Source organism: Thunnus thynnus, chromosome 19 (genome assembly GCF_963924715.1).
Source record: "Thunnus thynnus chromosome 19, fThuThy2.1, whole genome shotgun sequence".
NCBI classification, from domain to species: domain Eukaryota; kingdom Metazoa; phylum Chordata; class Actinopteri; order Scombriformes; family Scombridae; genus Thunnus; species Thunnus thynnus.
This window is the reverse complement of record NC_089535.1, coordinates 1,593,100-1,609,229: the sequence shown is the minus strand read 5'-3', so window position 1 is coordinate 1,609,229 and position 16,130 is coordinate 1,593,100. Positions and strand designations below refer to the sequence as shown.

The 16,130-nt window shown below is 39.4% G+C and overlaps 2 protein-coding genes across 2 annotated transcripts in view; one reads left to right on the top strand and one right to left on the bottom strand.

The window, feature by feature from the left end:
• Positions 1-16,130, bottom strand: part of LOC137170628 (uncharacterized) — a 456,230-nt gene that overhangs the window by 391,230 nt on the left and 48,870 nt on the right. The gene's annotated exons all lie outside the window — the stretch shown is intronic.
• The window catches only part of LOC137170627 (uncharacterized), a 139,985-nt gene that overhangs the window by 113,267 nt on the left and 10,588 nt on the right, over positions 1-16,130 (top strand). Inside the window, exons 11-12 of the mRNA XM_067574135.1 lie at positions 6,104-6,991; positions 8,136-9,008. Of these exons, the coding sequence (XP_067430236.1) occupies positions 6,104-6,991; positions 8,136-9,008 (1,761 nt within the window). The remainder of the gene's footprint in view (positions 1-6,103; positions 6,992-8,135; positions 9,009-16,130) is intronic.

The following is a 16,130-nucleotide window of genomic DNA, read 5'->3' as shown; positions in this document are numbered from 1 at the left end:
AGCTTGAATGGGACAGAGAAGTCCGGAGCCACCAATACTGGTTCACTAGCTAGGATAGCTTTAACCATTTCCAGTGCTTTCTGACAGTCTGCCGACCAGCTAAACCTCACTCCCTTCTTCAGCAAGTTTGTTAGTGGTGTTGTCACCGCTGCAAAGTTGGGGACAAACCGCCTATAAAATCCACACATGCCCAAAAGGCGCATTAGCTGACGTTTCGTTTTTGGAACAGGCATGTCTAAAATGGCCTGCACCTTGGCAGTCCTTGGCCTCACCGAACCTTGATCAACCTGGTGCCCCAAGTATGTGACCTGCCCCTTTCCAATCTCACACGTGGGCAAGTTGACTACCAACCCTGTTTGCTTAAGCCCATCAGACCATGAAGAGCTATAGCAAACCACATCGTCTAAATAGGTTACAGTGTTCTGTAATCCAAAGGTTACCAAATTCATTAACCTCTGAAAGGTTGCTGGCGTGTTCTTCATGCCAAACGGGAGAGCTCAACAGCGATACAAACATTCCTGCATCACAAAGGCAGACACATCTTTTGCCCTTTCCGTCAACGGCACTTGCCAGTAGCCTTTTAACAAGTCAAACTTTGACACATACTGTGCCTTGCCGATCCTATCAATGCAGTCTTCTAACCTGGGTATGGGATACGCATCAGTTTTAGTAACATTATTCACCTTTCGGTAATCAATGCAAGGTCGTACACTTAAATCGGGCTTGGGAACAGGGACTAAGGGAGAACTCCATTCACTTGAGCCTTGTTCAATGACACCAATTTCTTCCATATACAGCAACTCTGATTTCACCTGAGCCCATTTTTGTGGGTTAATGCGGTACGGATGTTGCTTAATGGGGGTTGCCTCACCAGTGTCTACATCATGGGTTATTAACTTCGTCAAGCCAGGGGTATTTTCAAACAAAGAACTATACTGGTCCACTAGATGTACTACATCCTCTCTCTGCTCTGTAGTGAAGTAACTGAGTGACTCTCTAAGATAGGCCAGGGCGCTGGAATTCTTGAGCCTAGCCATAACAGGCTCCACTGACCCAACATCATCATCCTCACTTGCCTCCTCTTCCACAGCAACTTGAGAGGTTATACACACTGTGGACGAAGTGTCACGGGTATAATAAGGTTTCAAGAGATTGATGTGACATACTCCGGTCGGGGGTCTCAACAACATAATTGCAAGCACCCACTTTCTTGATAACCTTATATGGACCATAGAATTTCACCCCTAGCTTATCTCCACTCATGGGCAACAAAACCAGAACCTGGTCCCCTACCTTGAAGGTACGTTTCACTGCCTTCTTATCATAGTGAGCCTTCATCTTTCCCATAGCTGCTTCCAAGTTACTCCTGGCCAAGTCACAAGCTTTATGCAGCCGGTCCTTGAAGGATGCTACATACTGCAAAACCCCACTGGGAGCGTCTGTCTGCCCGGCTGACTGTAACAGCTGTTCTTTCACCATCCTCAGCGGTCCTCTCACTTGATGTCCATAAACCAACTCGAAAGGGCTAAAACCTGTAGCCTCATTCACAGAGTCTCTGATAGCGAACAATAAAAATGGCATAGCTACATCCCAGTCATTTGAGTAACCAACACAATAGGTTTTAATCATAGACTTTAAAGTCTGGTGGTACCTCTCGATCGCACCTTGGGACTGAGGATGATAGGCAGATGACATAATTTGTTTAATTCTCAGCTCATGCATCACTTTCTGAAATGCACTAGAAGTGAAGTTGGACCCACGATCATGTTGGACTTCTAGTGGTAAACCTACCCTAGAAAAGAAATGGAGCAGAGCCTCCACTATGACCCTGGTTTTAATTGACTTCAATGGCACAGCCTCTGGAAACCTCATAGAAACATCCATAATAATCAGGAGGTACTCATTCCCTTTCTTAGTTTTTGGCAAAGGGCCAACACAATCAATCATTACTCTTGAGAAGGGTTCCTCCATGACCGGTAGAGGGCAGAGGGGAGCATCTGGAATGGTCTGGTTGGGCTTGCCCACAACCTGACAAGCATGACAACTACGACAGTATGACACCACATCCTTATGCATTTTGGGCCAATAGAAATGTCTGCTGATTTTCTCCTGAGTTTTCCGGATGCCTAAATGACCAGCCATGGATACTTCGTGGGCTAAACGCAGAACTTCCTTCCTAAAACTCTCAGGCAGCACAATTTGAGTCATAATGGTCCATGTCTCCTCAGCAGGACGATCAGGAGGCCGCCATTTCTCAACAAGACTCCATCTTGGATAAAGAAGCCTTCAGCTACCTCTTTCATGTTCTCAGCACTAGCAGCTGTCTGTCTCAATGGAGCTACAGAAGGATCTTTTTCCTGCTCTAATATAAGGGCTTCCCAAGTAAACTGAGAGCAAGGTGACACCTCAGCTAGCCTAGCAAAAAAGTTATCAGCCAATCCACCAGACAGTTCATCCTGCTCGCTGAAATTTCCTTTTTCAGCAGCCAGAGCCTGAGCACGCGTCACCACACAAGCTGTAAACACCTCGGGGTGTTCTCTCTCCAAAGCCATTGTCTCTGGGACTTCACAAGGTTTCTCACATACAACCGGTGTCACACAAACCTGAGTACCAGCCAAATCATTTCCCAACACAAAGGCAACCCCTTCAACTGGCAAGGAAGGTACGATGCCGACCACTACCGGCCCATTTACAATGTTAGACTTCAGAAATATCCGGTGCAAAGGAGCTCTAATAAAACCACCTCCCACACCCTTCACTGGGGTAGAAGCTTTTAAATAGGTGGCGGGCGAGAGGTCTATAATACCCTGAACCAATATGGACTGTGTGGCCCCTGTGTCCCTCAGGATGGATATAGGGACCATTTCCCTATCAGGTGCCCCAGAAACAGCCCCTCTTGACACAAAACCCTCAAACCCCTTCGCTACTGGGCAGGATGGCAGGTTCACGCTGTCCACTTCACCAAGACCAATCTGTGTGTGGGCATTTATCAACCCCACAATTTTCTCGTCCCCATTTCTTTTCCTGAGACCAGGACAGCTGGACTTTATATAGCCAGGCTTATTGCAGTAATGACAGATGACATCACTTCTAGGAATAAAAGGCTTCTCATACCTTTTCCCTGGTCCTTGAGACCGCAGGGAGGGAGGAGTAGGCTTAACCGCGATAGCCTCTGTAGGCCTGTCAGTGGCAGCCTGCCTCCTATCTTGTCTGCCAACCTTGCCTTTCCAAGGCGCTTCTCTGTGCGTGAACTCATAAGAATCTGCTGCCATAGCAGCTCCTCTCAACTCTGTAATGCCCCTCTCATTTAGATGTATTTCCATGTGCCGGGGTAAACTGGTTTTAAACTGCTCCACCAGTTTAAGTTGCCGCAACTCTTGAAAGGTATGGGTGTTAGTACTTGCTAACCACCTATCAAGCACAACCTCCTGTTGCCTAGCCAAATCAAGGAAAGTCTCACTTGGTTTTCGCTGCAGAGACCTGAACTTCTGTCCGTAGGCTTCTGGCACCACCTCATAGGCTGCCAAAACCACCTTCCTCACAGCATCATAGTCTCAGCTGTCAGAAGCATCTAAGGCTGCATAAGCTTCCTGAGCTTTACCCTCAAGCACACTCTGGATAAGCAACGTCCACCTATTCTCAGGCCACTCTAGCTCTTTGGCAATTTTCTCAAAAGCTTCGAAGAAAGAGGCCACATCATCACAGTTAAACTTTGGCATGAGTCTTAAACAGCTGGAAACATCAAAATGAGCCTCGTGCTTATGTTGTAGGACACTATGGTTAGCTTTAAGCTTCTCTTGCTCCAATGCCATCTTTGCCAACTCAAGTTGAAACATCCGCTCCCTCTCTCTCTCTCCTCCCTCTCTCTCTCATGTACCAGATCATGCAGGTGTAACATTGAAATGAGAGTCTCCACAATTTCTGGCTTTCTAGCCTCTGGATTTATCTCGACCTCACAATATTGAGCTACTGTAAGCAAATCTTCTTTTCTAAGCTTACGCAACTCATTTCGCCCAAAATCGCTCCCACAAAACTCTTCTACTCTGAAAGTAGCCATAGTTACCGTTAGTGAGCGCTCACCGGTGGGGTAACCAAAGGAAACAAGGCCCTCACAAAAATTACCTCTAAGGTAACTTATCAGATGGCCATAAAACTAAACGTATAACCTGCTAACAGGAGGTAGCTCATAGGTCACTCTATTCTCAGAGATCAATACAAGCAAAAGTCACACACAGCGCTCATGACACTGCTACTTACAGACGGACCACCAACCGATGCACCCAGTAGTCGCACACAGCGCTTATGACAATACAACTTACAGACGGACCGCAAACCAATGCACCCGAACGCCATGCACAACAGCAAAACACCAGCCGTCAACCAACCCACTAAGCCACACTGTTATCGTCAACTTACAGACCTATATCCTTGTTTTTAACCTCAACACACCCGATAAAGATTTTCCTTGACTTCTCGTCTAGCTAGCTGAGTTTTACATACATACACAACCATCTGTTTAAAACGAGAGTCTGGCACCGAGCAGCTGTTCTGCCCGTAGCTGTATGTCCATGGCCTACTTGTCTCCCAAATTAGGTTAAGGACTAGTCAAGTCTAGGGGATTCAGTATTAAGAACCAATACTAGTCCTAACCTGGAGGGTGTAGAAAAGGAGAAAACGTGGAAGAACACAGAGGAAGACGGACTGGTTTCCAATATTAGAGAGACAATCTGGAGGTGGGTTACCTTATTGAGGTTCCAAGCCGACTAGCATTTCAAGTCCCTCCAACTCAGCCTCGCCAGCACTGGGCGTTGCTCTCGTGAGCCGCAAGCTCCTTCTGGCGGTTCAGTTCAGTTTTTGGTGGTTGGGGGATGGGTCTCAAGAACAAAGCTGGTTTTACACAAGGGTCCGGGCACAGGAAAGGTGTGAAGCTGTAATGTCTCGAAAAACGCTTCTAAAAGGACGTCTCCGGTCTTCAACTCAACTCATATCACTTATTCAAGTGTCGCGCTTTCCCAGCTGAGCCTCATCATGTTACTCCAGTGCCTGCGCGCACCTCACCGTTACATCCTTTTATCAACCTGCAGCTTAACCACACCCCCTTGTTATCTTCTCAATGAAAACCAGTCCAGTGTTCAGGAAAGGGAAAGGAAGAAAGAGGAACTATAAACCCCGCCCCCTTTACTCCTAACACCTGTTTCTGGATATTTGGTGAAAATTTGTTTTACGTTTGGATGGAAATTTGTCTAAAGTCCTGGAATTTGCTCTGCAGACGTTACTGGAAGCTATCGGTCTGCTTATCTGTACTGTTGGGAACAATACAGACAAAAAGAAACAGCTGCTCTGATACACAGACAAGACGACCTTTAAACACAGTTATTACTGATGATTTTACGTTTGTCATTCCTATGTAACACATACACACTTATAACCAGAATACAACATTATTATTAGTTTTAAATAAAAAAATAAAAAAACAAAAAATTATTATTATTATTATTATTATTATTATTATTATTATTATTATTATTATTATTATTATTATTATTATTATTATTATCATTAACAACAACAACAATAATAATAATTATTGCTGTATTCTGGTTATAATTGTGTATGCAGGATGGGATTGACAAAGCTAAAAGCATCAGTAATAATTCTGTTTATCAAGTATATAATGTAGTGAAAATGTTTTGGCACAATAGACAAAGATTTCAATTTTTCTTGACAAAGTCATTAAAGAAACTCAGAACTTGGTGTTTGGAGGTTTGAATATGTATTTTAAATGTTCTAACTAAAGGCAGTGGTATGTTACACAGAAAAAGAAGATCCTGTTAATTGACTGTAATCTGAGTCTCTGTCCTCACAGTCAAAACCAGAACTCACATTTAGACTAAAATCCTCAAATGTGGATGTTTGGTTTGACTTTATTTTATTCATATTCTACAATCACAGATGTCACAGCTGCAGTATTTATACTCCACTGTACTGTTATTAATTTATTAAACCAACCACTAATGTAGGCATGTATATGATTAGAAATGTGTTTAATTTGTCAGTTTGATGAGAAAAGAACATGTTGATTGAATCTCTGCTTTTTCTACAGGACTTATGACACAACTTATGAGGACATCATCTCCAAAAGTTCTCTGATCTCTTCAGGATCTCCTGATGTCTACCAGCTGAGACCAAAGGAAGAGAAGTTTGGAACTCTGACAAGAAAAACTGTTGGTGAGAAAAACCTGAACAAGAAAAACAAAACCATCTTACTTGTAGGTGAAACAGGAGCAGGAAAATCTACTCTGATCAACACTCTGGTCAACTACACCATGGGAGTGAAGTTTGAGGACAACATCTGGTTTGAGATCGTAGAAGAAGAGAAGAAGAGAAGTCAGTCAGAGAGTCAAACATCAGATGTGATCGTGTACCAGATCTTTGGTTTTGAAGATAAAACTCTGCCCTTCTCTCTGACCATCATCGATACTCCTGGATACGGAGACACCAGAGGGATTGAACATGATGACATCATCACTCAAAGATTATCTAACTTCTCCCGCTCAGAAGATGGAGTTCATGAAGTTGATGCAGTGGGTCTGGTGATGAATTCGACTGAGAATCGAGTGAGTGACCGACTGAAGTACATCTTTGATTCAGTGACGTCTCTGTTTGGAAAAGACATTGAGAAGAACATCGTCACTCTCATGACACACTCAGACGGAATAACACCTGACAATGCTCTGAAAGCTCTTGAAGCTGCAAACATTAAATGTGCCATAGACGAGGAGAATCAACCCGTTCACTTCCTGTTTAATAACCGCCAGAACAAACAGAGAACAAAGAAAACAAAGCTTCCTTTAGAGAACGCATGGAGGGTAACAGAGACAGGAATGGAAGAATTCACAGACTTCCTGGAAAAATCTAAACCTCAACAGAAGGTCCAGAAACTGGAGGGGATGAAAAGTCGAGTGGATGAAAGAACCACAGCAGGGCTCCGGTACGTGTTTGGTAAACTAACAGCAGTTAAAGATGCAGTGATGTAGATGAACAACATCAGACAGCTGTGTAGACAACAAGCTCTACACTGTTCATATAAGTGTTTAAACATCACAAACGTTATTTGATTTTAATCATTTTAAGTGTGATGTTGATGTAAATATCTCCTGTAATGAAACAGAAGACTAAATGATAAACTGAATCAAGTTATGTTAAGATTGAAGGTTAGCGCCACCAGCTGTTTATCTCCTAATATTCACACAGCAGCAGTGGATGGAAACAAACATTCACAACATTTTCTATTGAACCTTTTCTGGATATTTGGTGAAAATTTGTTCTACATTTTGATGGAAATTTGACTAAAGTCCTGGAATTTGCTCTGCAGGCGTTACTGGAAGCTATCGGTCTGCTTATCTGTACTGTTGGGAACAATACAGACAAAAAGAAACAGCTGCTGATACACATACAAGACGGCCTTTAAACACAATTATTACTGATGATTTTAGGTTTGTTATTCCCATGTAACACATACACAAGTATAACCAGAATACAACATTATTATTAGTTTTAAATTTAAAAAAAGAAACAATATTAATAATGATAATTGCTGTATTCTGGTTATAATTGTGTATGCAGGATGGGATTGACAAAGCTAAAAGCATCAGTAATAATTCTGTTTATCAAGTATATAATGTGGTGAAAATGTTTTGGCACAATAGGCAAAGATTTCAATTTTTTTTTTTAATTAGTGCATATTCCAAAATGTGAAGCCATTAAAAAGAAACTGAGAACTTGGTGTTTGGAGGTTTGAATATGTATTTTAAATGTTCTAACTAAAGGCAGTGGTATGTTACACAGAAAAAGAAGATCCTGTTAATTGACTGTAATCTGAGTCTCTGTCCTCACAGTCAAAACCAGAGCTCACATTTAGACTTAAATCCCCAAATGTGGATGTTTGGTTTGACTTTATTTTATTCATATTCTACAATCACAGATGTCACAGCTGCAGTATTTATACTCCACTGTACTATTATTCATTTATTAAACCAGCCGCTACTGTAGGCATGTATATGATTAGAAATGTGTTTAATTTGTCAGTTTGATGAGAAAAGAACATGTTGATTGAATCTCTGCTTTTTCTACAGGACTTATAAGGACATCATCTCCAAAAGTTCTCTGATCTCTTCAGGATCTCCTGCTGTCTACCAGCTGAGACCGAAGGAAGAGAAGTTTGGAAATCTGACAAGAAAAACTGTTGGTGAGAAAAACCTGAACAAGAAAAACAAAACCATCTTACTTGTAGGTGAAACAGGAACAGGAAAATCTACTCTGATCAACACTCTGCTCAACTACACCATGGGAGTGAAGTTTGACGACAACATCTGGTTTGAGATCGTAGAAGACAAGAAGAGAAGTCAGACAGAGAGTCAGACACCAGATGTGATCGTGTACCAGATCTTTGGTTTTGAAGATAAAACTCTGCCCTTCTCTCTGACCATCATCGATACTCCTGGATACGGAGACACCAGAGGGATTGAACATGATGTCATTGTCAGTCAAAGATTATTTGACTTGTTCCGCTCAGAAGATGGAGTTCATGAAATTGATGCAGTGGGTCTGGTGCTGAAGGCGAGTGAGAAACGACTGAGTGACCGACTGAAGTACATCTTTGATTCAGTGACGTCTCTGTTTGGAAAAGACATTGAGAAGAACATCGTCGCTCTCATCACACACTCAGATGGAATAACACCCGAAGATGCTCTGAAAGCTCTTGAAGATGCAAACATTAAATGTGTCAAAAATGAGAAGAATCAGCCCGTTCACTTCCTGTTTGATAACCGTCAGACCACACAGAGAACAGAGGAAACAGAGTTTGCTTTAGAGTTTGCATGGAAGGTAACAGGGAGAGGAATGAAACAATTCACAGACTTCCTGGAAAAATATAAACCACAACAAAAAGTCCAGAAACTGGAAGGGATGAAAAGTCGAGAGGATGAAAGAACCAGAGCAGCAATACGGTACGTGTATAGTAAACTAACAGCAGCTGGTAAAGCAGCTAAAAGTTGATAACAGTTGAAGTGATGAACGCACGCATCAGAATAACAGCCTGCATCCACAACCTGCAAGACAGAATCAAGCTGATTGAACTAAAACAGAACGAGATCCAACAGACTCAAGAAGCTCTGAAGAAACATGAACAAGAGATGAAGAAGAATGAAGAGTTCACTGTAGAAGTTGATGAGGTCTACAAAGAGAAAGAGACTATTGATGGAGGGATGTGGGGGTTGTTTTATTATGGAGGAGCTGTCACCTGTAACATCTGTGAAGAGAACTGTCACCATCATGGATGCACAAACACCCGGAGTCCAAAACACTGTGAGGTCATGAAAGGAGGTCGCTGTACTGTTTGTACAGGGAAGTGTCCTGCATCAGATCATGTGAAAGAAAAGTGGATCTATGTGAACAAGACCAGGAAAGTTAAGAAGACCTTTAAAGATGTGAAACAGAAATATGAAAAGAATAAGGTAGATTGTGAACAGAAGAAGAGCCTTCTGGAAAATCTTCAAACAGAGATGGATGAACTGAAATCAGAGAAGATTCAGCTGCTTACAGAGGTCTACCAACATGTGGAGCATCTAGAGCGGATCGCCCTGAATGATAATTCATTGTCTACTCATGTCCACTTGGACTTCCTGATTGAGAAGATGAAGGAGATCAGAGCCACAGAGAAGGTCAAGAAGCTGGAGATGAAAAAACGAATGGATGAAAAAAACAAAGCAGGGCTGCGATACATATTTGGTAAACTAACAGGCTGGTAAAGATGCAGTGATGAAGATGAACAACATCAGACAGCTGTGTAGACAACAAGCTCTACACTGTTCATATAAATGTTTAAACATCACAAACGTTATTTCATTTTAATCTTATTAAGTGTGATGTTGACGTAATATATATGTATTTTTTTTTTTTCAAAGACACATAATCGTCTTTAAATTTTAAATTGTGTGATTCTGGGAAACCGCCTCCTCTGTGATATATAACTGTTCATTAAGTTTAATGTTTAATTATCATTTGTTGATCCACTTCAGTGAAAGTAAAGCCAGAGTTTATCTTATAGTGACAGCAGCTGTTGGTTTTCTTGTTATGGATTCTCACATCAATCACTCTCATAGTTCAGCCTCTTTTCTGCTCTCAGCTTCATCAGATCAAAACTCTTCATCAGTGTGTTCAGCTGCACTTCAGTAACCAGTTTACAGTCGACTCTCTGCACTCAGCTGATTTCTGTCCTGTCATGTAAACCAGAAACCTGGTTTCTGTATCACAGTAGAGGATTACAGAAACCTGAGGTTCCTCGACCCTCACTTGAACTGGAAGTCGTTCTGCTCCGCCATCTTGCAGGTCGTCCCAAAGCTCTTATTCCTGTTCTGAGGAGCCATGAGTGAAGATACACAAGAGCCTTCACGTCTTTTACCGACCGACACGCCTCCTTATTGGAAAGCTGATCAGTAGGCTTGTTTCAGATGAACTGCTCCTTTCTTGTAAAGTGGAGGGATCAGGCGGCAGCATCAGCAGGAAGTGACAAAAAGCTGCAGTCAAGTCAGACAGTTTCCAGCAGCTTTCAAAGAATCTACAGGAAGTCACAGAAATATTTACATCCTGTTAGATCTGATCCTGATTTAATAAAATGTTATCAGATCGATCTACTCAAGCTCAGCTGATCAATCACTAACATTGTTTTAATGCTGATCTGTATGATAGAATATAAACTGTTAAAATGACCTATAATCAATAATCAAAACAACATTTATTCTCCAATATTAGACTATTAAATTATTTTACATAGAAATGTAACTGTTGTAACTGTTGTGACTGTAATCAGCTGATGTCACACTAATCAAACTCATTCACATCTCATTGATGAAAGAAAGAAATTCAAATAAAATGAAATTATTATTTTTTTCTATGTAATTTATCTTTTCTTGAGTTTTGGGAGAGATCTTTGAATAAGCTTTTATCGTCTTATCTCTCCTGCACATATTTTCATTTTAAATTTATTTCTTTTTTGTTTATTTACTTTAAATGAATGAATAGTTGAGTTTATGCATGTAAAAGTGTGTTTGTTACCTACATGTGAATGTCTCTGTGTACATATCATAATTTTAAATATTGTATAAAAACATAGTATTTTATGATGCACAAACAAATAAAGTAAAACACAAATCAAACCAACTCAAATTGTAAGCAGAAATAGACATTATATCATTTATCTGTCAAATATTCAGACTGCTGGGGCTTCACATCAAGAATTAAATAATGATGTAATGTTCATATTGTGTCTGTTGTAATTTTTGGTTATTGAATGTTTTCTGTCTCTTTGGATGATAAAAGTTGTCATCAACACATCTGAATTCTTAGTAGAAGATCAGACAACTGAAATCCAAAATGAAGATAAAACATCATGTTGTTGATCAAACACCTGAACCAATCAGCTCTTTGATCAGGTGACATCCATTCTCCCATCATGCCCTGATCCTTGCAGTCAATGGAGAGCAACCGCAGCTGCAACAACTGCGGCCGCCTTGATCTCATCAGGTTGTTGTTGCCCACGTCTGCATGATGTCAGAGCGAGTTGGGATCAAATAAAACACAAATCCAACTGGCAAGAGTTTTACTGTCTAAAGCTGAGGGAATAATCAGATCTGTCTATGTGTTTTTATCGTTGGAATGCCTCTCAAAATATACAATAGAATGGATAAGATTTTATTTTATTTAATTTGGAGGAACAAGTGTCTAATTTAAGAAAAAAATCTTATGCAACATAAAAAGAAATGGTGGTCTGGACGTACTAAGTTTTAAAATGTTAAATAATACTTTCAAAGTGAAATGATTAAATAATTTGATTATAGAAAAAGACAACATCTGGAATACCCTCCCCATATAAATATTTAGTTTAATGGGTGGACTTATATTTTCTGCTTAAATGTGATTACCTGTTAAGTTATCAAATTTCCATGAACAAGCTCTGCTGGCCTGGAAACTGAATTTACAAACATATTTTTTCACCAACTAATTACTACATTTGGAATAACAAGAATATTTAATATAAAAATAAATCACTATATTGTGAAAAATGGTTTGACAATGATATTTATTGGTTAAACTACTTGTTAATGCTGATGGGAAGTTACTAACAATAATGAATTCCTCTCTGAGTTCAGGTCACCAGTTATGCAGTGGTTTTTGATGCTTTGCTGAGGGCTGTGCTGCAGCTTCTCAGAGGTTCAGTAATCGAGGTTTCAATGATTAATCCATTCAATAGAGGTATATTCCTTGGAGAAGCTGACATTACCAAGAGTAAATGCGCAAATAAATACATCAGGTATTACATATAAGCTGTAACTCTGTCCCCAGGAAGATTCTTTTGGTCCCCGCTTTATGTAGATAATAATGTGCCAAAAATGAGAAGAATCAGCCCGTTCACTTCCTGTTTGATAACAGTCAGACTGATGATTGGACAGGTGACATAGAGGACCTGAAACATGCTGATAAAATAACAATGAAAGGAATGAAGCAGTTTAGAGTCTTTCTAGAAAAATCTGCACCTCAAACACTGAAAAACAGGTTCTGAACGAGCGCATCAGACTGACAGCCTGCATCCAAAACCTGCAAGACCAAATCAATCTAATCAAACTAAAACAGAAAGAGATCCAACAGATTTAGGAAGCTCTGAAGAAACACGAACAAGAGATGAAGGAAGAGTTCATGACCACATTTAAAATGAGCTCTGAAGTTGTGAAAAAGATGTATGAAGAAAATTAAACAGAAACTGAGCAGAAGATGAGCATTTTGGAAAATCTTCAAACAGAGATGGAAGAACTGAAATCTAACAAAAATCAATTGCTGGATGAGGCCTACCAACGTTTTGTCAGACTGGATCAGATCAACCTGAATACTAATTCACTGTCTACTTATGTCCACTTGGACTTCCTGATTGAGAAAATGAAGGAGAGAGGAGACACAGAGAAGGTCCAGAAGCTGAAGGAGATTAAAAGTCGAGTGTATGGAGGAACTATGACAGATACCGCGGTACTTGTTTAGTAAACTAACGGCTGGTAAAGGAGCTAAAAAATAAAGTGATATAGATGAACAACATCAGACAGCTGTGTAGACAACAAGCTCTACACTGTTCATATAAATGTTTAAACATCATAAAAGTTATTTCATTATAATCCTTTTAATTACAATGTTGATGTAAAAACTACATCAGAAAATAATTAATCGTTTCCTATTTAAAGAAAGTTCGATGTCTGATCACTAGAGTACAAAGTATAAAACATATATAAATGTGACATAAATCAAAGGTATTTGCTGTCATTACTGATAAATGTTCTTTTCCTGTTTTTATTGTCATTTTTATGGTTTTGCATTTTTGGATTTTTTTTAAAAAAATTTCTGGATAAAATTTTCTTTGTTTGTGTGGAAAATAAAATATTGACTTTTTAAACATTATGTTATCAATATCTAAATGAACCTGCACTGAAGATATGACACTGATGAACAGTGTCAGTTTATGATGAACACTGTTCAGTGTCTCCTTAAAGTTTAAGTGCTTTTACATTAAGTGTTCACAGTATTTTGTCCACCCCTTGTGGAAGAACAAAGTCTTGTGAACAGTCACAATAACGTTGACGTTAATCATGTCTTCAAGGAGAATATATTATTATTATGAATTTCTGTCATTTACTATGAATTATGATCACAAACGCATCAGTTTTCTAGATTTGGATTCTAGATGGATAATTAGAGAGAATAATCACTTGTATACAGATCTGTTCAAAAACCTACTGCTATAAATACTTAACTAAGGGTAGACTCTGATCATCCCTTACCGTTAAAAAATAGTCTCCCCTTTAGTCAGTTTTGCAGATTAAAATGAATTTGCCCAAAAATGATTTTGACAGGAACATGAGTGAAATGAAAAAACAATTTTCAACAAGAGGATACAAGAAATCTGTCCTACATGATGCTGCCACTAAAATAAAAGACAGATCAAGGTCTGATCTCTTAAAAAATAAACCTACAGTGAAATCAGATGAATGAATAATGTTTACAGCAGAGTATTCTATGAGAGCAGAACAGATAAAGGGAATAATAACAAAACATTGGCATATACTTGAACCTCATTTTCAACTCAATGGTGCATTCAAAGAACGACCTCTTATGGTTTATAAAAGAGCTAAAAACCTTAGAAACCTTCTGGTACATTCATATTTACCTCCTCTTCAATCAGTACCAGCCTGAGCTACTTTAATACCTACTGTATGGTTGTTGTAGTCAGTGTAACTATACTTACTGATGTAACAGCTTTAAACATCCTCACACAGGTAAAGAGATCCCTATAACTGAGTTATTTCATGTCACACTAAGTTGATCACTTAGCTCAGCCATTCTCAACCCATGGGCCGCGGCCCACAGATGAGCCTCAGAGAGCCATCTAGTGGGCTGCAGAGGTAGTGCTACTGCCAAATTGTTAAAATGATTTTTTCTGCTAATTTACAAAGTTTACAAAGCTAGTTATTTTTATATCTAAATGTGCTCAATAATTCACATAAATATAAAAGATCAAATTAAAATGCATAATTTTAATGACCAGTCACATTTTAATATCATTACACCATCATCATTACAACACATCTTAGGTATACTGGCTGCAAGTCAGTACCCCTCTCTGTCAAAACGGGCAATCAAATTTCTGTTGCCTATTTATGTGAGTCAGGGTTTTCCATTGTGAAATCAAAGGCAAGGAACAAAGTGAAAGCAACTTGGATGCTACTCTGCAGGTCAGCCTCTCACTCATCCCACCACAACTTGATCTCATTATTTCTAAGAAGCCCAAGTGTCTCACTGGGGGTGAGCAGAGTATTTATTTTGGTCATTACAGCTGGCAGTGGCATAACACATATTTACAGCCCAGTTTTTTTGTCATTTATTTGGGAAGGTTGTCCTCAGAATTTTTTTAATAATCAGAAGTGGGCCTTAAGTTACAAAAGGTTGAGAACCCCTGATTTATCTCATCACTTTCTCACTTTCCCTTGTGGAAAGTTATATGTTGGAAAGATGAGTAGAGCACTGAAAACTCATATTGCTGAACATAGAAGCACTATTAGATGTAAAGACATGAATGATCCAGTAGCAGCACATTCTGTTGAATTTAATCATCCTTTTTCCTCTCTAAGATATATTGGTATTGAGAAAGTATCACTCCCTACAAGAGGAGGTAACTAGTTTTACTTTCCTGGTCACCTCATGGATTAAATATAGATTATGACCTGAAGTGTTTTCTGTAATGTTCCTCTTTTTATTGCATATTTAGATTAAGTTGTTTATGTTGTTCATCTTGAGCTGATATTTAACTTCCTCTGTATATCTATTAGAAATCTATTAAAATCTCATGTATTTTTTAACATTTTTTAAATATATTTAGCCAAAAAACTTGTAATGTAATATTAAATTTCTACATGTGGTATGAGACATAGTGGTTCTTGTCACTTCATTACTTTTTTTTTCTCCCAAGACGTTCCTGCAGCAGTTTTGAACAGTGCTGAAAACGTTCAGTTACAGGAACAGTGTCTGATTCTGGAGAAGACAGAAAACAAAGGTGTTAAATTTAGACACATACTAGAACTGTAGGTCAGACTGGTCAGACTGGTAGATTTCAACCACTGTATAAGGAATATGGATCCAAGAAGGAAGATGTCGAGGAATTTCCCAATATTGGTGGGACCTGAGACAGATGACCTTTCTACCATGAAAAACCTGGAAAAAGGACAGACTACACATACACACAAGAGACAAAAGTCAAGGGCATAATTCACGCAGAAGGAGAAAAGACAAGAGATTCCCGCTGAATCTCCTGCAGGATGAAGATCCAGAGGCAAAACCTTTGAGGAGATCAGACAGGTATGATGAGGCCCATTTAGGATTTTATAAGTCATCAGAAGCACCTTAAAGACTGATCTAACATGGAAAAGGAGCTGATAGAGCGAGGCTAGAATTGATGTAATATGGCCAAATTTTCTTGTTTGGTTCAGTTTCTAGCTTCAGCATTTTGAACCATCTGAAGAGTTTTAGTACTAGTG